The 22,288-nt window shown below is 42.5% G+C and overlaps 1 protein-coding gene across 2 annotated transcripts in view; it reads right to left on the bottom strand.

The window, feature by feature from the left end:
- Window positions 1-10,056: 10,056 nt before the first annotated feature.
- The window catches only part of plpp3 (phospholipid phosphatase 3), a 149,259-nt gene continuing 137,027 nt past the window's right edge, over window positions 10,057-22,288 (bottom strand). For both annotated transcript variants that reach the window (XM_041208937.1, XM_041208938.1), the window contains exon 6: window positions 10,057-11,036. In XM_041208937.1, the coding sequence (XP_041064871.1) occupies window positions 10,917-11,036 (120 nt within the window). In that variant the 3' untranslated portion in view covers window positions 10,057-10,916. The remainder of the gene's footprint in view (window positions 11,037-22,288) is intronic.

Here is a 22,288-nt window from a genome sequence, read left to right as displayed (position 1 = left end):
CTTCTGAGATTCCTGAGTGGACGACTCAGGCGTATCCAGCTGCCGCTGCTCCTCCCTTCGGGCACCCGGGGGCCCCAGCCTGACTCCTTGAGGGGAAGGAGCACCTGGGAAGATGGCAAGATGCCCATTTCTCTCTGGGGTTGCCACTGCAGGAGCTCACCCACAGCTACTGCAATGGAGTGGAGGTCTGCGCACATCTCTGCATTCTGCAGGACCAGGGTCTCCATAGCATCCACCATCCTTCCCAAAGAAATCTAATTGTGCGCACATATGGCCACCACTTCATCAGAGGGCAGGCGGATGCACTCCTTGCATGCCAATCAGTTGAGGGCTTCCAGCAGCTCTGCCTAATGTTCCCCACCTTCTGCTGACTCTCCACAATGAGACAGAAGACGGAGTCCAGAGGATCATCATCTGACTTGGACCTTATAGATAACTGTTCCCCAGCTGTCCCGTGAGTGCCAGGGAGCTTGGCTGACCCTGCCTCCTCCTGCTCTGGACATGTGTCTGCACGGTGACCACAGATTGTGGATCCGAGCCAGCTTCAGATCTAGGTCCCCCCGAGGTGTATGTCTCTGCGCTGGTGGAGGGTGTGGATAAGCACTGTGATGGGTCTTCCAGGCTATTTATTTCCAGCTCTTCAATGAAGGAGGTTTTCTCTTGGCTGGAGGTGAGGACCTGGATGGAGCTGGGGGACTGGCTCGCTTGACAGAGCTCCCCATGAATGAAAGCAGAGATAATTAGTTCATGGCAGCAGAGTCAAAAGCAGGATAGAGAGCACCTACAGTTGCGTTGAGAGAGCGATGATGTGGTGCAGGATCCTCACAAGGGCGTTCGCCGCCAACGTTGCCCTTGCCACAGGGATGGTCCACGCCCTCACCAGTTAGTTCAATGGCATAGTCCTCAAAGTGAGTGAGGCTCTGATGTGGGCTAATCCACCCCCAGTCTGGGATCTCTCCCTGCAGTTGTGAGTCAGCTTCTCCTGAATGGAAACTGATGGAGAGTGTGTAAGCAGGACACATGGCACTGCATAGAATGTTTGTGTGATGAGCAGAACCGTGGATGGGATGAACATGCGAGCTCCAGCGGATATGAGCTTGATGGAGATGTGAGGGTGTGTGAGAGTTAGTGGTGTTGTCCCTTGAGGTGTGAGATCCCTGTGGAGGTGTGATGGGTTTATGAGTGTGTGAATCGAGAATGATGAGGTGATTGATTTACCCTGGTGGAACAGATGAGATCATTCATCCTTTTCCTTCAATGGATGGCTAACCTCCCCTGTGCTCCAGTGGCACTGACCACCGCTACGACCACCTCCCAGGTCAGCTTGGTGATTCTGGTGGACCTCGTGCTGCCAGAGCTGTAGTAGAGGACTTCACATTAGGGCACCCCAGCGGGGTATCACTAAATTTGGGGGCTGCCGTCTTCTTTGCTTTTGGGGCCATCCGTTGCCTGGAGCAGTCCTGGTCTGGAGACACGAAGTAGGCTGCTCTCTGATGCGCTTTAAACATGGTGCTTGAACTGAGGAAGCGTTGAAGTCAGGGCTTCACGGGCAAATCTGAGCCATCCCACCAGCGATCCAGATTATTTCCCTTGAATACATCATTAATGACGCGGGAAGCCCCGGGAATGTGACAAACTGACAATATTGAGTACTCCCTGGGCAACTCCCTGCCGACTATATACCACTGTACCACCACCTCTGTTGGGCCTATCCTGCCTGTGGGACAGGACATACCCAGGGATGGTGATGGTCTTGTCTGGGACATTATCTGTAAGTTATTGATGTTTAGTTAGTTTAATTTAATTATTTTCTTAATTAACTTTGAATAATTCTTATGTATACTACACCTCTTTCCGCCAGGCACCAAATTCCCACATTCACCTAAATCACTACCCAGTCTCCATCTCACTCAAGCGTAGTCACCTGTCTCCTCACACGCCGCTTATTGACAACACGCCAATGCATCAATGACATCATGGCCAGCAGGTAAAATGACATTTTTCATCCCCGTTATCACACTCACTGCAAACCTGGGACAATTCCGCCCTAGGTCCTGGTTATTCAAAGCCTGCACAGCTCTTGGTTGAACTTTAAAGATCATAACTTACAGATAATGTCCCAGACAAGACCATCACCATCCCTGGGTATGTCCTATCCCACAGGCAAGACAGGCCCAGCAGAGGTGGTGGTGCAGTGGGAAGGGAGTTGCCCTGGGAGTCCTCAATATCAACTCCAGACCCCATGAAGTCTCATGGCATCAGGTCAAACATGGGCAAGGAAACCTCCTGCTGATTACCACCTACCGCCCTCCCTCAGCTGATGAATCACTGCTCCTCCATGTTGAACACCACTTGGAGGAAGCACTGAGGGTGGCAAGGGCGCAGAATGTACTCTAGGTGGGGGACTTCAATGTCCATCATCAGGAGTGTCTCGGTAGTGCCACTACTGACTGAGTCCTAAATGACATAGCTGCTAGACAGGATCTGCGGCAAGTGGTGAGGGAACCAACAAGAGGGAAAAACATACTTGACCTTCATACTCACCAACCTTCCTGCCACAGATGCATCTATCCATGACAGTATCAGCAGGAATGACCACCGCACAGTCATTGTGGAGACCAAGTCCCACCTTCACATTGAGGATACCCTCCATTGTGTGGTGTGGCATTACCACTGTGCTAAATGGGATAGATTTCAAACAGATCTAGCAACTCATGACTAGGAATCCATGAGGTGCTGTGGGCCATCAGCAGCAGCAGAATTGTATTAGAACACAATCCATAACCTCAAGGTCCGGCATATCCCCCACTCTACCATTACCATCAAGCCAGGGGATCAACCCTGGTTCAATGAAGAGTGCAGGAGGGCATGCCAGGAGCAGCACCAGGCATACCTAAAAATGAGGTGTCAACCTGGTGAAGCTATAACATAGGACCACTTGCATGCCAAACAACATAAGCAGCAGGTGATAGACAGGACTAAGTGATCCCACAACCAACGGATCAGATCTAAGATCTGCAGTTCTGCTATATTCAGTCGTGAATGGTGGTGGACAATTAAACAACTCACTGGAGAAGGAGGCTCCACAAATATCCCCATCCTCAATGATGGTAGAGCCCAGCACATCAGTGCAAAAGATAAGGCTGAAGCATTTGCTACAATCTTCAGCCAGAAGTGCGGAGTGGATGATCTAACTTGGCCTTCTCCGAAGGTCCCCAGCATCACAGATGCCAGTCTCTAACCAATTCGATTCACTCCATGTGATATCAAGAAATGGCTGAAGGCACTGGGTAGTGCAGAGGCAATGGGCCTCCAGCAATAGTACTGAAGACTTGTGCTCCAGAACTTGCTGTGCCCTTAGCCAAGCTGTTCCAGTACAGCTACAAAACTGGCATCTACCTGGCAATATGGAAAATTGCCCAGGTATGTCCTGTACACAAAAAGCAGGACAAATCCAACTCAGCCAATTACCACCCATCAGTCTACTCTCGATCATCAGTAAAGTAATGGAAAGGGTCATCAACAGTGCCATCAAGCAGCACTTGCTTAGCAATAATCTGCTCACTGACACCCAGTTTGGCTTCTGCCAGGGCCATTCAGCTCCTGACCTCATTACAGCCTTGGTTCAAACATGGACAAAAGAGCTGAACTCCCAAGGTGAGGTGAGAGTGACTGCCCTTGACATCAAGGCAGCATTTGATCGAGTGTGGCATCAAGGAGCCCTTGCAAAACTGGAGTCAATGGGAATCAGGGGGAAAACTCTCCGCTGGTTGGAGTCATACTGAGCACAAAGGAAGAGGGTTGTGGTTGTTGGAGATCATTCATCTCAGCTCCAGGACCTCACTGCAGGAGATCCTCAAGATAATGTCCTCAGCCCAAGCATCTTCAGCTGCTTCAACAATGACCTTCCTTCCATCATATGGTCAGAACTGCGAATGTTCACTGATGATTGCATAATGCTCAACATCATTCGTAACTCCTCAGATACTGAAGCAGTCCATATCCAAATGCAGGAAGACCTGGACAATATCCAGGCTTGGGCTGACAAGTGGCAAGCGACATTCATGCCACACAAGTGCCAGGCAATGACCATCTCCAACAAAAAAGAATCCAACCATCGCCCCTTGACATTCAATGGCATTACAATCGCTGAATCCCATCTAACAACATCCTGGGGGTTACCATTGAGCAGAAGCTGAAATGGACCAGCCATATAAATGCTGTGGCTACAAGAGCAGGTCAGATGCTAGGAATTCTGCGGCAAGTAACTCACCTCCTATCTCCCCAAAGCGTGTCCACCATCTACAATGCACAAGTCAGGAGTGTGATGGAATACTTTCCACTTGCGTGGATGGGTGCAGCTCCAACAACACTCAAGAAGCTCAACACCATCCAGGACAAAGCAGCCAACTTAATTGGCAACCCATCCACAAACATTCATTCCCTCTACCACCAACGCACAGTAGCAGCAGTGTGTACCATGTACAAGATGGACTGCAGGAACTCACTAAGGCTCCTTAGGCAGCACCTTCCAAACCCACAATCGGTACTATCTAGAAGGAGAAGGGCAGCAGGCACATTGGAACACCACCATCTGGAAGTTTCCCTCCAAACCACACACCAACCTGACTTGGAAATATATCGCCGCTTCTTCATTGTCACTGGGTCAAAATCCTGGAACTCCCACCCTAACAGTACTGTGGTGTACTTATACCTACGACTGCAGCGGTTCAAGGAGACAGCTTACCACAACCTTCTGAAGGGCAAATAGGGATGGTCTAGCCAGCGCTGCCTGCATCCTTTGAATCAATATTTAAAAAATGACCAAAAGCTTGATCAAAGAGGTAGGTTTTAAGGAACATTTTAAAGAAAGAAAGACTTGCATTTACATATCATCTTTCACAACCACTGGATGCCTCAAAATGAGTAAAGTCTGGCAGAGAGGCAGAAATGTTTAAGGAGGGAATTCCCAAGCTTAAATTCGAGAACAGATTGCAGTGGAAACTCCATTACAGAACAGCTGTGTTGGAAGATGCAAATTGTTTGTCCTGCACCATGCTGGGATGCATATGTTCTCTGAGCTCTTTAAGTATTTTTTTCATAAGCTTTCTTCAAATTACCATTAAACAGTGGGAGGTACTGATAACAATATTAAAGATGGACTTAACTGTATTGACACTGCCCTTTTAAAAGACCTTTGAATGGTTCATGGACCTTTGCAAGTAAGTGTAATGGCTTTTTCATCTTCAGTGTTGGGAAATTCAATCCTGTGGGCAATGAGTTACCATCATTCCCTTGGAATTAACTACTTTGCCAGTTTTTATTATGTGACAACTTCAGTTTTGCATTCAGTTTGTCGTACCATAGCAATTTTGTCTTTTACCCTCTGGAGCTTCCCTAACAGAAACAAGCAATGGCAAATATTTAGTGCTATGAAGTATAGACATTAAGCAAAATATTCACATAGAAAGGGCATCATCATTGCTTTACAGTGCTTGAATACAGATGAGTGCACAATAAAACGTACATGAGTGATGCTCAGCTAATCTTTATTTTGATATAATTTCTAACATGTAAGATCCTCTGCAACTTCATTATCAGGACAGTCTTCAGCAATTCAAACTAAACAACTGTTCATGTAACACTTTCTTCCCATCCAATGATCTACATTCTTGAAAAACACAAATTTGGTGACATCTAATACAAGAGCAGAATGCTGCAGATGCTGGGAATCTGACATAAAAACAGAAAATCCTGGAAATACTCAGCAGGGCTGGCAGCATCTATAGGGAGATAAACAGAGATAACGTTTCAGGTATGTGACCGTTCATCATCTCTAGAAAAGTTAGAGTTGAAACAGGTTTAACGCAAGAACAGAGCAGAGGAATGGAGGTTAGGGAATAAAAGGAAAGGTCTGTAAACTGTTGGAAGGCAGGAGACATTAAATGACAAAAGATGATGGTGCAAGGCAAAAGGAGGTGGAAATGGGACAAAGCAAAGAAACAAAAGATATGTCCAGAGGTGGTGTAAATAGGAAAAGCAGAATCATTACCAACAGCAGCCATCCAAAAGCAAATCTGAAAAGAGCAGGCATTGGTTATGACCTGAAATTGTTGAACTCAACACTAAGTCTGGAAGAACAAAAACAGAATTACCTGGAAAAACTCAGCAGGTCTGGCAGCATCGGTGGAGAAGAAAAGAGTTGACGTTTCGAGTCCTCATGACCCTTCGACAGAACTTGCTTTCGAGTCCAAGAGTTGAAATATAAGCTGGTTTAAGGTGTGTGTGTGGGGGGCGGAGAGATAGAGAGACAAAGAGGTGGAGGGGGGGTGGGGGTGTGTGGTTGTAGGGACAAACAAGCAGTGATAGAAGCAGATCATCAAAAGATGTCAACGACAATAGTACAATAGAACACATAGGTGTTAAAATTAAAGTTGGTGATATTATCTAAACGAATGTGCTAATTAAGAATGGATGGTAGGGCTCTCAAGGTATAGCTCTAGTGGGTTTTTTTTATTTTTTTTATATATATAATGGAAATAGGTGGGAAAAGGAAAATCTTTATAATTTATTGGAAAAAAAAAGGGAAGGGGGAAACAGAAAGGGGGTGGGGATGGGGGAGGGAGCTTACGACCTAAAGTTGTTGAATTCAATATTCAGTCCAGAAGGCTGTAAAGTCCCTAGTCGGAAGATGAGGTGTTGTTCCTCCAGTTTGCGTTGGGCTTCACTGGAACAATGCAGCAAGCCAAGGACAGACATGTGGGCAAGAGAGCAGGGTGGAGTGTTGAAATGGCAAGCGACAGGGAGGTTTGGGTCATTCTTGCGGACAGACCGCAGGTGTTCTGCAAAGCGGTCGCCCAGTTTACGTTTGGTCTCCTCTACATTGGAGAGACCAAACGTAAACTGGGCGACCGCTTTGCAGAACACCTGCGGTCTGTCCGCAAGAATGACCCAAACCTCCCTGTCGCTTGCCATTTCAACACTCCACCCTGCTCTCTTGCCCACATGTCTGTCCTTGGCTTGCTGCATTGTTCCAGTGAAGCCCAACGCAAACTGGAGGAACAACACCTCATCTTCCGACTAGGGACTTTACAGCCTTCTGGACTGAATATTGAATTCAACAACTTTAGGTCGTAAGCTCCCTCCCCCATCCCCACCCCCTTTCTGTTTCCCCCTTCCCTTTTTTTTTCCAATAAATTATAAAGATTTTCCTTTTCCCACCTATTTCCATTATATATATAAAAAAATATTAAAAAAAACCCCACTAGAGCTATACCTTGAGTGCCCTACCATCCATTCTTAATTAGCACATTCGTTTAGATAATATCACCAACTTTAATTTTAACACCTATGTGTTCTATTGTACTATTGTCGTTGACATCTTTTGATGATCTGCTTCTATCACTGATTGTTTGTCCCTACAACCACACACCCCCACCCCCCCTCCACCTCTTTGTCTCTCTATCTCTCCGCCCCCCACACACACACCTTAAACCAGCTTATATTTCAACTCTTTCTTGGACTCGAACGCAAGTTCTGTCGAAGGGTCATGAGGACTCGAAACGTCAACTCTTTTCTTCTCCACCGATGCTGCCAGACCTGCTGAGTTTTTCCAGGTAATTCTGTTTTTGTTTTGGATTTCCAGCATCCGCAGTTTTTTTGTTTTTATCACTAAGTCTGGAAGGCTGGAAAATGCCTAATCAAACATTCAGATGCTGTTCCCTCAAGCTTATATTGAGCTTCATTGGACGTTAGGCTGCACGGTACCTGCACTAAAGGGCCTCTTAAGTCCCCTAGTGTGGAGGAGAGAAAGCACAACTTGGAAGTAGGCTTCCCACCATATCGGCACAGCGCGGGCACACCTGAAACTGGCGCTAGGCACTTTTGCAAGTGCAACTAAGCTGCCTAATACCTGTTTGTGACCTCACCTCCACCACAAGCTGGCTGCTCTCAGGGAAATTAGAGCTGGGAGCAGCCTAACAACCTGTTAGGCCCTGCCTAAAATGGTGCTTTTCTTAAATATGCTTACCTGAATGTGGAACTAGGCACAGCAGGAATACGCGTCCTCATATTAAAGTGCGTGGTCTGTCGTCAGCTGTTTTTCCCACCCCAGTCACTGTCACTCCCACTCCCTCCTTCCATCCTGACCAATGCCTCCAAGCCGCCCACATCCCCATCCATTCTTCACTTACCTTATGGCCACTAGGACCACAATATCAGCCCGACTGTAAAACCAAACTGCAGGCAAGTTGTCTGTAACTCTCTGCAGCTTGCTGGCTCACTGGAAATGAGACTCAATGGTGAGGCACCTCGGGAATCACATTCAGGAGTACAGATTTTTCCTCGTGCTCCCTCACGGTTGTCTGCTTTGGGCAGACTGAGTTTCTAGACCATTAATAACTCTTCTGCATTCTGTTACAGCTGGGCTATAACCTCTTTTCCCTGTAGCTTTGCTTGATTTACTGAGCCTACCCCATTTCTTTTTGACTGCTTCAACAGCATTCTATTTTAAAAATCTAACTCCAGCCTCAACTTTTAGTAATAAGATAAAATAACCGATAATTTACGCTGAAGAGCAAAATTCACCAGAAACTTGGTAAAGGTTCCTGCTGAGTTCAAATGAATAAAGCTGAGTCAATAGGAATGAGTATGAAAAAAATACTACAATGTCAAGTTAACTTTAATTCAGAATCTTTAGGGATGCCCCATGTGAAATCCAATCTATACCTACCAGTTCTCCTGAACTGTGTGTTTAACTACTTAGGATCTAATTTTATAACAATGATACTGTTTTTAGCAGGTTATAATACACCTGGCAGCTCCCATGGCAGCAGTATGTCTGAAATCCCAAATCACAATAGACTAACATCTATCTGCTGTATGTTGTCCAACAGCTTAGATCAGCTGAAAACTACTTTCATGATAATAAGTGATACAAGGGAATAGGACTGCGCTGGAGAAATCTTCAGAAATTACAAGTCTGGGATTCCCTTGAGTGACTGTTTTCATGGACATTCTTTTGTAAGAGAACATGGAAAGACTCAGGAAAGATGAAACCTTAGGTCTCCCAAAATTCAAAATTCAGGGTTAGTGTCATTCAGCCCTAAGTCTGGCATCCCTTTCTTACACTGTCAAATATCTCAAACAATTAGCAACAAAGCTGTTTTTTGGAGCCATTTGTTCTTTTACAGTAATTTTAGGCATGGAGGATCCATCTAATAGGATTGCCAGCAGCACAAAACAAGACAGGGCCTCAATTCACTCTTGTTTGCATGCACTATTACTGCTACCTGCATCCTAGAAAATGCAACAACCAAAACTTGCCCTTGCATAAAACTGTCAGCAGAAAAATGACCCAAGACCCATCATGGAAGACAAACATAAACTGAGAGCAATGCAGTCAAGTTATGTTTAGTTTGTAGAACAATATTCATCAATAGGTGTCCAATAATCTATTCAACCTATCAACAACTATTTCTTCACAACATAGCCCTCTTTTGTGATAGTTAACTGTTTGAGCTCCTAGTTTGCTACCCCTACAAGTAGTGCAGACTGGGAAGATTCCCTTGAGCATCAGGAGCTTGAGGTGAAGCCACAGACAAGTGAAGCCATTAGTTAAAGTTGAAGAGCAGTCACTGCAAACACAGTAGCTGATTTTTGCCAGCAAGATCTACAAATGCAATGAGAGAATTGAGCAGTTAATCTATTCTGGTGGTGTTGTTCAAGGTAGGAATGTTGCCCAGCACATCGTGAATGCTCCCCCTCTCTTTAAATACCACAATAGGATCTGTTAAAGAAATGGAAATATCACACTGAGTAAGACGTGAATCTACAACAGGAGATCATTGTCCATTGTTGGCATACAGTAGAGGAAGCTATACGCTTAATTTTCCCAAACAAAGAAAAATAACACTTAAATGGAGTTAGTAAAATTACATTGCCCCTATCTTCAACAGAGGAGGATAACATCAAGATGAATATATACATAATTTAATTGAATATGCCTTGGTTAGGGTGGCAGCTGGAAGAATTAGTCAGAAATTCTATACAATAATGTATTTTCCATTAGGAGTTTTTATTTTAAAAGCGCATAGACAAAACATACAGCTAATTACATCAGAAAAATAGTCAAATGTTAACATTTAAATTCTACAAAGGACAAATGAGTTGAAGCTAAAGAATTTTTTTTACAAAAACATAAAAATATAAAGTACTAACAAATGACTTATTGTGATGTTTATTATTGATGCAAGTGGTTCTAGCTGTAGTTTTATCAAAAATCATTTCCCCATCCCCGCCCAGACAAAAGCTTACAATACTTTAGTTGACTACATACAAAATATGTTCTTTTAAAAAATCAATGCTATTTTTTAAGCAGCACTTTGTAAATAACACAGGTCGAAACACATATAAACAGTTTTAATCGCAGAGGATAAAATATCTAAAAAAAGTTGCTTCAGAAATAATATTTTACATAGTTATCTTGTTTTAGTTTTTTTATATATTTATATATAAAATATGAAAGTTTACTGCCATGGTCCCCATTTACAATGAGGCAGCCACCATTATGTTTTTGCGCGTGGAACTATTTATAAAGTTTTTATCCTTTTGTTGATCAAATGCATTCATTCATTGGTGGTCAGCCTTGACCAGTTCAAAACAAATTCACAAGCTTGGAGTTTTCATGTCTTCTGTGCGGTTTTTGTGGTTTGATTAGAAATGCTGCTATGGTACACACCCACATGACTGTGAGTAAAATGTCTTTTTCCCTACATTCTACTGTCTGATGAGATTAGAGAGCAGCAAATTTGCTGTTCAGCAGTCACTATTTTACTTTTTGATTTTTGTATCAGCTTCTGTCCATTTTGATTTTTGTTGCTGTTGTTGTTGTTGGTTCCTTATTGCAAATAAGGTGATTAGCACATTCCATGATGGTTGTTCCTGTCAATGATGTCCACGGGTGTAATTATCTCTCTTCTCACTGGTGGAGGGGGGATTTTCATCTTGGGTTTGAAAAGATTAGACACGTAGAAGGCCTGTGGTGTTAAGAATGTTATAGGTTAGATGGTTAGAGATGTAATGGTAAAACACTATTAATCTACAGGCTATTATACTTAAAGACAGGGTTTCACCAGCAGTATAATTCTAAGGAAATTAAAATTTATAAATAACTTTAACCACACTTGGTCTTTTCCTGCCCAATCTATTAATTTTTCTTTGAATTCTCTTTAAAACTGAGAATGCTAATGACATGATGGGAAGAAATTTGTTGGGAGCTAGTTGCCACAACAGAGAGAGACGCAGACATTAGCTACATGGGTGATCAGGGAGTGTGGCATTTCCACTGTATTTCAACCTCATTCAGCCAACTCTGTTTGATCCCTGTCAATTTCCCCAATTAACTCATCAGAAAGGAAAGAGTTGTATTCACATATTTCTCAGAAACATGCCCGACATTTTACACAATGTATTATCTCTGAAGTCCAATTACTGTTGTTACCTCAGCAAAAGTGTGAAAACTGGCGATCATAATTATGTGTGCACTGGCCAGCTCTTACAAGTAACTGTTACCTCCTATGCACTTCTATGAAGACACATTCTGTAAGGGTAGTTTTCTGTTGATTGTTATGTTTTGGTATAAAAGCATGAAGTGGCTGTGTGGAGAATCTTACCGTCCCAACTATCCCCTACTAACCACAGCTCCATTCCCATCATTGCACAAGCTGCTCATTAATTGTCTGCCTATTGTTAGAGTGCAGACACTGTGCTTAACAAACCAAAAGCTCTGCACATTGTCATAATCTATCATTGTAGATATACGGTGCCACATAGGCAGAACTTTCCCCAAATGCATTGAAATCAGGAGGCAATTTTGCCCATGTATAGAATTGGATTAACCTTGACAACAGCATAGAAATCTACCCTTTAACTGGAAGGTCAGCTGGACACTCAGCAGAAGTATATATCATTTGTTGTAAGATATGAGATAACAATGTAGCACGGTGTATTTGTGTATTTCAGTTAACATTGTTTCTTGTCATTTTAACTTGGTGCAACAATTTTGGACATTGCAGTACTACTACATAACAAATCATTTAGGGATATTATATTTTCTTCAATATGTTCAAAAGAGAAAAGCAATAGGACAGGTTTCTGCATTTCCTTTCAGTTACATACATATAAAACTTGAGCAGCTGACACGTCCTGCTGGAGATCTAGATTGAATCCATTTTCCCAGTTCGAACCACGGGTTGTGGCACTGAGGCAAGCTGCCAGGGACAGTCAATGAACGGATGTAATATTAAATTAACTTCCTGACTGCCCAGTTACATCAGCAAACAGAGTAGTGTGAAAAAGACAACACCTGACAATCCCAGGAGGCAGCCAGGGAACAGGACATTGCAGAAGAGCACAGGCCTGACAGGAAGCTTTTACAGTTCCCAACAGACCATCAGAAATTTAAAACCCAGGTTTGTGTAATCCCCTCCCCCATTTCCCTGTCATTTATTTGTTTTGTTAAAATCTTTCTGAACAATATCATATTAATAAATTATTTTCAGTAATCAAAGTTCACATGTAGCATACTTGGAAAAATATGGGACGTTCTATTAATAACCACCTTGCATTACTGTGCCAAAGGTAAATGGTAAAGCTTTGTACACAAGACATTTACTTTAAGGTGCAAAGCAAAACCATTTCTTAGTAAGACCACAACTGTTACATGCATACACTCTAAAATACCAGAATGTATCTTTGTCTTATTGTACACATTGCAGTTTTATTTTTGACATATATTAACATTTCTCCTCCAGCTAAAGGTTGGGAAGATTGAAGTCACCATCTCTGACCCCCCATCAAAAACTCCATACACTTCAACTGATTCTATTCCCCTCCCTAGCTATTATCTCAGGCTGAACCAGACTATTCATAACACGGCATTCTATCTGACCCCAAGCTGAACCTCTGACCCAATATCCTCTCCATCACAAAGACACTATAATTCAGTACGGCACAGAACTCTTCTGTCCGACTAAGAAGATTATGAGGTCTAGCCTTAAGTACTGAGGAAATACCGTATTGTCGGAAGTGCTCTGTTTTAGAAGAGACTTTATAGCAGGTTTTCACTCACCTGTACAGATGGAGATAAAAGATTCCATGGCACTATTCAAAAAGCAGAGAGCCAATATCTTGCCCAACATTGATCCCTCAACCAACATCATCAAAACAGATTAGCTTTATCTCATTGCTGTTTGGAGAACTTTGCTGTGTACAGATTAGCTACAGCATTTGCCTACATAACAACAGTAAGTATACTGCAAAAACAATTACTTGGCTGTCAACTCATCTGGGGCATATTTAGCGCATAAAAGATACTAACACAAGTTATTTCTTCTTGTCTGCTAAATCCACTCACACACTTAAAAGAACAGAACAACCTTTAAACCAGATTTTCTATGGAATGTGCAGGGAAACAGGAGTTTCTGACCTGCAAGTAAATCCAATTGACAAGTGCCCTGCTGTTCAGGTGTCATTAGCATATTGTGCATTCACACAATATCCTGGACAGAGGACATGCCTGCTTTCTCTATTAAGTACAATAAATGGGCTTGAAATGGCCTTACACTATTTTAGGCACATTCTGAATCCTATAATTAACAAGCCACACCCATAAAATAAACTCAAGGGGATAAGGAGGAAAATATAACTGTTCCCACATTTCACAATCCAGTTACAATGAACTGTACATAGCCATCATTTCTCCCCCTTTTAGCAGACATGAATGTATTCAGAGCTTCTTATCTCAAAAGACATTGGCATTTTTTTTGTCAACTTCTGGAAATTAAAATTCAGGCCAAGTGCTGACCATATATTTTATAACTGTTGTCAGCTTTATTGGCACTCAACAGAAATTTGCAATAGAATTTCTAAATATTTCTCACAATATCACAGGAAAAAAAATATTGCTTTTATAATGGCCATGGGGGCAGGGGTGGGTGTTTGATAAAGAGAGATGGTTGGTTATGTAGCAATATTTATGAAAATGATTCAAAATCCAGTCTAAATGGGACAAAAGTCAGACATGCATTTCCTAGTAAATCCATCCCTCCCCCTCTTCCACTCTGTGAAAACTCTGGATCATAGACCATCAATTGTATATTGCACATGAGGATAGCCAACCACTATCAGATATGTCATCTCACTCCATCCCATTCTAAGGTATCTCTCCTTTCTCCTTTGGTGGTCAGGACTTCTATATTAAACCTTACTGGTGCAGGACACACACTGCAATACTGTTAAAACTGTTGCATGCAGCATACAGATTTTTTTTTGGAAAACAAATGCATACTGAACATTTTAAAAATGAAGTACAGAATGCAATAGCAGTATGAAACACTACACGTACAAACTGAATTTCAACGTTTCAGGATATAAATCCAAAAACATGTCAACATTTCATGGGGCAGGATTATGCCCTTGGTGGAGGTGCTCGGCGAGGGTGGGCAGGGCGGTCAGGCAGCCGATATCTTCCCACAATCGGCTTTGCACCACGATTTCACATGGGCAGGCTAATTAAGGCCCGCCCTGTGTGGATTGCAAACGGCAGCACTGAGCGCAGCCTGTACGGGTGGCGGGGGGGGAGCTAGGCCCAGTGTGCAGTTCGCGCATGCACACAAAAGAGCGCTTCAAGCTCCCTGAGGCACGAAGCTGCCTCAGGGAGTTTGAAGTGCTGTTATAAAAAACTAATAAAGACAGTAAGAATTTAATAAAACATGACTCTTCATGTGACTCTGTCACATGAGATTGGACATGTTTTTAATTCCAAAATAAAGTTTTTATTTAATGTTTAATGCTTTAGGAAACCTCATCCTGCTCATGGATGAGGTTTCCTAAAAGATGTAAAGGCTGCTTGGCTTTTTCACCCACCCGCCTGCCAACCATAAGGTTGGACGGGCAGCATAGAATTGAATTTCATTAGTTAATGGCCTTAATAGGCCTTTTAATTATCGGCAGGTGTGCAGCCAACTCCGGTGCATGCCTGCCGAACGAAATATTGCGCAAGTGCACAATGGTGTCGGGACGCATGCTCAACGTTATTGTGCGTCATTTTATGCTCGGGCATGTCGGGCGTGTTGGGCGTGTCGGGCATGCGTCAAGCACAAAATCCTGCCCATAATAATAATGGCTTAGAATAGACTTAATGTATAATATAGTAAGTTGATCACTTTTCGTACAGAAGACATATAGTTTGTCCTGCCAAGAGATTACAATTTTTGCTACTCCTTTACTTAATTGAGATGCTGGACTAACAAGTACCAACTCTTCCATCTGGAAAACAGCTGTCGCTATTCAGATACAGCAGTCCCTGGGCTATAATGAATCTGCAAGTACTATACAGAGATAAATGGTCAGCTTGCATCCTCTTGTGTACTGCACAATGCTAACTTTTACCCAATATTCATTATGTACAGAAGGAGACAGAAATAATGTACCAACTGTACAGAACAGGTAATGAATCAATGGTCACCTTTTATATGATACATAATTCAGTATATTGGAAAATTATTACTGTGCCTTCAAAGCCCATCTTCACTCACATGCATGCCATTGTAATGTTCACACAAAGGAGTAGTAATTCCAAGTTCTGCCCCAAATCAAGGTAATTGGTGCACATGAACACAGATTTGAAATAGCATGGACAACCTGCTCGGAATTTTCTAGTTCTTATTGGTGGTGGGCCAGATACCTTGCTTTATGGTGAGAATGTGGAAAATCTACCATGCAGTTGGCAGCAGCTTGGTTCAGTTTTAACTCTTGCCAATGAAATGAGTGTCCTTTCCTATAACCCAAACAGCTCATTGCCTTGCACATTGGCAGATGCACCTTCACAAGTACTTCTGGAACACCACTAAAATGTAATAGCTTGCATTTACTGATTCATTTTTCTTTCTTTTTTACAAATGTAATGTTCTCATGAAATTTGGAGTTCTGAACAGCGAAGCAGACTACGAAGGCTGGAGCAATCAGACTGATTGTGCCATCCAATTCAAAGGTTTCTTTTGTATGAAACAAGCTGCTTTTGAAAAATAATTTTCACACAAGACAAAAGGTGCATTTAGAGCAGTTTCGGATTGAAGTGCAATTAGTTGTTTTCTACTGTAAAGTACCAGTGATAACCGTCTTCATAATCAATGTCAAGTGGTCATTACAACCAGCTATGAGTAATGGAGCTCCCTTCCAACATCTGGGTGGTAGAAATGCATGAGTCAGCCTTTACAATCTCAGCTCTGGCAGAACAATACAGTGTCGTGTAACAGAGATAGACAAGAGGGTAAAAGTCACAGTTTACTACTGCATTATTAAGCAGCCACAATGAGTTCAGGAAGCATGTGTCTTTTAGTCAGGATATGATGAGCTACAAATGAAAATATTCAGATTTCTTTAAGTGAACCCTACTATTAATCAGATATTTATTAAAATAATGAGGTTTTGACCTTTCTACAGACAGTATATTATGCCCAGAAATGACATAATTTATTGGCATTGAAATTGTGGAGTTTGACATTTGGGAATTAATTATGAGAAATAAATGATCTGTCATTTATGCCTCATATTTATCTAGGTCAGAGTTGAGAAAGGAAGAAAAATCGCAATCACACTGCTTCCTGAAAGAACTGAATTACCTGCATATTTGTAGGTTCGTAATGTTTCAGTTTTTTTTAACTATATTTTAGTATATTGAAGCAAAGTAGCTCTCTAACAGTATGAATAATACAGTCGTACATGTGCTGCTGTGGTGGGTTGAAATTAGGTTGGTTCCCCCTCTCCCCCAAGCTCCCATTGGGTCCTGTTTCAGTCTATTATACAAGCTCCTATTGAAGCAGAAAAGCTGCAACCTGTCCTAACAATCAATGCATATTTTACTGCCTACTTAAAGGTTATGTTGGAATCTTCTACTTATGTGATCAGTAGCCTGCAATTACTTATGTCATTCATGGACAGGAGCAGCAAACCCATCCCACATCTCAGTAAAAAATTACAGCTTGTAAATCAGAGACTCTCATTTATGAAAACTGAAACAAAGGGAATAACTAACAGTAGAAATTTATGTACTATAATATTTTAAACCATGGCTCAGTGAGCAGCACTCTTGCTCCTGAGACAGAAGGCTGTGGGTTCAAGTCCACCTGCAGAGGTCTGAGCACACTAACCCCAGCTGACACTGCAGTACTGAGGGAATGCTGCACTGTCAGAGGTGCTATCTTTTGTATGAGGCAAGAAACCAAGGTCCCATCTGTTCTCTCAGTTGAACAGAAAGATCCCATGACACTATTTCAAAGTAAAGCAGATGAGTTATCCCCAATGTCCTTGCCAGTGTTTATCCCTCAATCAACATCACAAAAACAAAACTGGTCATTATTATATTACTTTTTGTGGGAATCTACAATGTGCAGATTGGCTGTTGTGTTACAAAATGACTATACGTCAGAAGTCCTTCATTGGCTGTAAAGCACAATGGGATCTCCTAAGGTCATGAAAGGCACTATATAAATATAAGTCTTACATTTATACTTTTTTAACCCTACTCAATTTGACTATACGGGTAATCCAAGTTAACAATCTCCAATCAAAATAATGTTATATAAAATACATATTATGGCTTGGGTTCATTTATGTATATATTATAAATATCTTCAAATTACCCCCTCCCCAGGTCACATAACACTTTCTTGTTTTGTAAAGCCTAGAATAATATGGCATGAGCAATATTTCTGGTTCCCAAAAAGTTTTTGGAGCTATTCTTAGTAACTGTTGCCTTAAATTTAAGTGATTCTAAGTAACTACAAGATGCTAGAAGAGAGAACTAGAATGGGCTCTCACAAGTCCTCGAGAATTTAAAAACTAGCTATTTCATAGTCTGGCCACTCCTTGATTCTTTGAATGACACTGAATCCTCAAATAAAGAAGTGAAACAGCCAAGCCCCTGAATTTATATCATTTTGAAGAATGCCTTCGAGCTAGAGAATCCTATCCATGACAACATTTGGTTCACCGCACCATCAGTTTAAAAACTATTTCCCCCTTTTTCTAACTGCTGGAATGTGCATCAATAACATATATTTACACTGCTGCCATTCTCTCTTTCTCTGTCTCATAACTGTTTCCAGGGTTGAGAAGGGAAACCATGCAGTGAATGTAACATTAGAAAAACTGACCCCACTGCAATAAAGTGTAATATATTTAAAACTGATAGTTTAGACTTAAAAGCAAACATTGGTGCTTTTTTTCTTAAAAGAGATGCCTTCATCTATTTATGGTAAAAATGTCACAAAAAATATCTGAAGGAAATTTTAACATACAACATTGGTGTCTTAAAAAAAAACAAAGAAACATTTTAAATAGAGACACAGATCTTTGAAAACAGAGTAAGTTCAGTAAACTGTTTCATTCATTTATCTCATGAGAAATACACAGAAAATAGTTTTAATATTTAAAACATGTGCACTGGTAAATTATTTAAATGCTAATCACTAACTGTTACAGATATTACCTTGTTTTAAATAGATTGTGCCCAGGATTCTTATAAACTTGTTTTTCAATAAATTGTTAACCCTATTACCAGTCTAAGCAAGGTTTGCAAATACCAATTTTCCACTAAATTCAAAATCTTAAATTTGTGATAAAAACACTAGGACATTTGGTGTGTTCAGGGTCCACTTTCTTTGACTTCTTGTAAAATATACTGTAAAGGCCGTTGTCTTTGCTCTTCCTTCTTTAATCCTAAAGATTATTTTTACCTATTGTTAAACCTGTCTGTATCACATACCTTCACATTAGACCAACTTGGGTAGCTAAAGCTAATGTATTCCCAGGCCAGTAACACTGTGAAACAGGGTCCTTAGAGGTGAATTACAGTTCCTTAGTTTGAATTAACACACTGGCCTGTAACTTCCATGATCCCCGCATAGGATTTGGGGGGTACCCCAGAGATGAGCTGGGGAATCTCTCTGACAAGTTCCCAGTTAAGAGTTGCACAATTGCCCAGAAGTGCACACTTCCACTGGACAATTGCGCTGCACTAGGAACCATCTGAAAGCGTGATTTAAATCGCAAACTTTGGTTCCACCAGGGTTATACCAATGGTTACCCAGAAGAATTAAAACCTCTTCTAACTTCTGAGTAACTATTATTACGAGCTAGACTGATCCCACGGGACTCACCCACACCCTTGATACCTCCCCCCAACCAACGGGACTGCCCCCATCCCCCCCTCCCCCCACCACAGTCTCTGACACACCCCCACCTCTCCCCCTGACCTTGGACTCCTGAACACCCCACCGCTGGACCTCAGACACCTCCCCCCAAGACTTCTAACTCCCCCACTCCTCCCTGGGCCTCCGACCGACACCCCCTGCCCTAGAGACCCCGGACCACCCTCCTACCAACCCCTGAACACCCCCCCAATCCCCCAGACACCTGCAATCACCCCAGACAACCAACCCCTATCTACTTACCTTCCCTTGGCCTGTCAATTTCCCTGGTCTTTACGGAAGCTAGTACTATAAAAAAAGGGGGCGTAGCTTCCTTGAATGCGCTGGATTGAGACTTCACTGGGGCCTGCGAGGAGTCTAACACCAACCCTAACCCTGCAGGCCCCAAGCCCCTAACCCTGCAGGCCCCAAGCAGCTACAGCAAATGGAAGTGTCACATTATTTTCAAGACCAGGTAAATTGGCATTTATTTCTTCTAATTTCTGCAGGCTAGCACTTTCCGATGCTAATCGGAGGTTACGGCCCATTGTTTTCCAATCTAATGGGGCTTCTCCAGCATCCAACTACTTCCACAGGTTAGCTATCAGCCCCGTATAAATCTCACTCTTGTCTCTTTTAATACTCTATAATAATACAATCCATCCCTGAGGCTTTGTTTGTTCGGATTCCTTTTAACATAACTCCATTTTGTTCATGCTGAGTTTTTCCAGGTATTTTTGTTTTTGTTCTAGATTTCCAGCATCCGCAGTATTTTGCTTTTATCCATTTTGTTCATATTGGAGTTGTACTTTAATTATCTCAGATGGTGGGGGCATGTTATCGGTGCTTCCCTAGCAAACACTTCAAGGAGTAATTATTGGTTTTTGAAACTATTTTATGCTCATCTTTATTTCAATCATGTTTGCGTCCTTTAGGGTCCTCCCCTCGTCTTCGATTCTGACTAATTGCAAAAACACAAAAGCATTTATTGTTCTTCTGTTTAGCTTTTGCAGCCAAACCCATGACCAGATTTCCTTTGCCCCTGTGTGATTTAGTGATCATTGAAGGTTTTTATATTCATTCCAGTACTGCCCCTCTCCTTTCTCCCTATGTAAGTTTAAAATTTAGTTTTTCTTATTTCACACTGGATTATTTATTAATCTATTTCAGATTATGTTTATTTAGATTACGTTTGCTACACTTAAATTTGTATTTATCTCCAAGTTTTGCAGTATGACTTTAAAAATATTCCTTTTATACTCAGCTGAGATGTTAACTCATTCCCTTCTTCCCGCTCCCTCCACCCACTCTGGTTAATTATAATAGAGGTAAAAACAAAAAAACTGCGGATGCTGGAAATCCAAAACAAGAACAGAATTACCTGGAAAAACTCAGCAGGTCTGGCAGCATCGGCGGAGAAGAAAAGATTTGACGTTTCGAATCCTCATGACCCTTCAACAGAACTAGGTGAATCCAAGGAAGGGGCGAAATATAAGCTGGTTTAAGGTGTGTGTCGTTGGGGGGAGAGAAGTGGAGGGGGGGTGGTGTGGTTGTAGGGACAAACAAGCAGTGATAGAAGCAGATCATCAAAAGATGTCACAGACAACAGAACAAAAGAACACAGAGGTGTTAAAGTTGGTGATATTATCTAAACGAATGTGCTAATTAAGAATGGATGGTAGGGCACTCAAGGTATAGCTCTAGTGGGGGTGGGGGGAGCATAAAAGATTTAAAAATATTTAAAAATAATGGAAATAGGTGGGAAAAGAAAAATCTATATAATTTATTGGAAAAAACAAAAGGAAGGGGGAAGAAACAGAAAGGGGGTGGGGATGGAGGAGGGAGCTCAAGACCTAAAGTTGTTGAATTCAATATTCAGTCCGGAAGGCTGTTAAGTGCCTAGTCAGAAGATGAGGTGTTGTTCCTCCAGTTTGCGTTGGGCTTCACTGGAACAATGCAGCAAGCCAAGGACAGACATGTGGGCAAGAGAGCAGGGTGGAGTGACAGTCCACCAATATCCATTACAAACCTACCAACTCCCACAGCTACCTCGACTACAGCTCCTCACACCCCACTTCCTGTAAGGACTCCATCCCATTCTCTCAGTTCCTTCGCCTCCGTTGCATCTGTTCCGATGATGCTACCTTCAAAAGCAGTTCCTCTGACATGTCCTCCTTCTTCCTTAACCGAGGTTTTCCACCCACGGTCGTGAACAGGGCCCTCAACTGTGTCCGGCCCATATCCCGCGCATCCGCCCTCACGCCTTCTCCTCCCTCCCAGAAACATGATAGGGTCCCCTTGTCTTCATTTATCACCCCACCAGCCTCCGCATTCAAAGAATCATCCTCCGCCATTTCCGCCAACTCCAGCATGATGCCACCACCATACACATCTTCCCTTCACCCCCCCGTCGGCATTCCATAGGGATCGTTCCCTCTGGGACACCCTGGTCCACTTCTCCATCACCCCCTACTCCTCAACCCCCTCCTATGGCACCACCTTATGCCCACGCAAAAGATGTAACACCTGCCCCTTCACTTCCTCTCTCCTGACCGTCCAAGGGCCCAAACACTCCTTTCAAGTGAAGCAGCATTTCACTTGCATTTCCCCCAGCTTAGTCTACTGCATTCGTTGCTCCCAATGTGGTCTCCTCTACATTGGAGAGACCAAACGTAAACTGGGCGACCGCTTTGCAGAACACCTGCGGTCTGTCCGCAAGAATGACCCAAACCTCCCTGTCGCTTGCCATTTTAACACTCTACCCTGCTCTCTTGCCCACATGTCTGTCCTTGGCTTGCTGCATTGTTCCAGTGAAGCCCAACGCAAACTGGAGGAACAACACCTCATCTTCCGACTAGGCACTTAACAGCCTTCCGGACTGAATATTGAATTCAACAACTTTAGGTCTTGAGCTCCCTCCTCCATCCCCACCCCCTTTCTGTTTCTTCCCCCTTCCTTTTGTTTTTTCCAATAAATTATATAGATTTTTCTTTTCCCACCTATTTCCATTATTTTTAAATAATTTTAGATCTTTTATG

The sequence above is a fragment of the Carcharodon carcharias genome, chromosome 16 (genome assembly GCF_017639515.1).
Source record: "Carcharodon carcharias isolate sCarCar2 chromosome 16, sCarCar2.pri, whole genome shotgun sequence".
NCBI classification, from domain to species: Eukaryota; Metazoa; Chordata; class Chondrichthyes; order Lamniformes; family Lamnidae; genus Carcharodon; species Carcharodon carcharias.
This window is presented reverse-complemented; position numbering and strand designations above follow the sequence as displayed.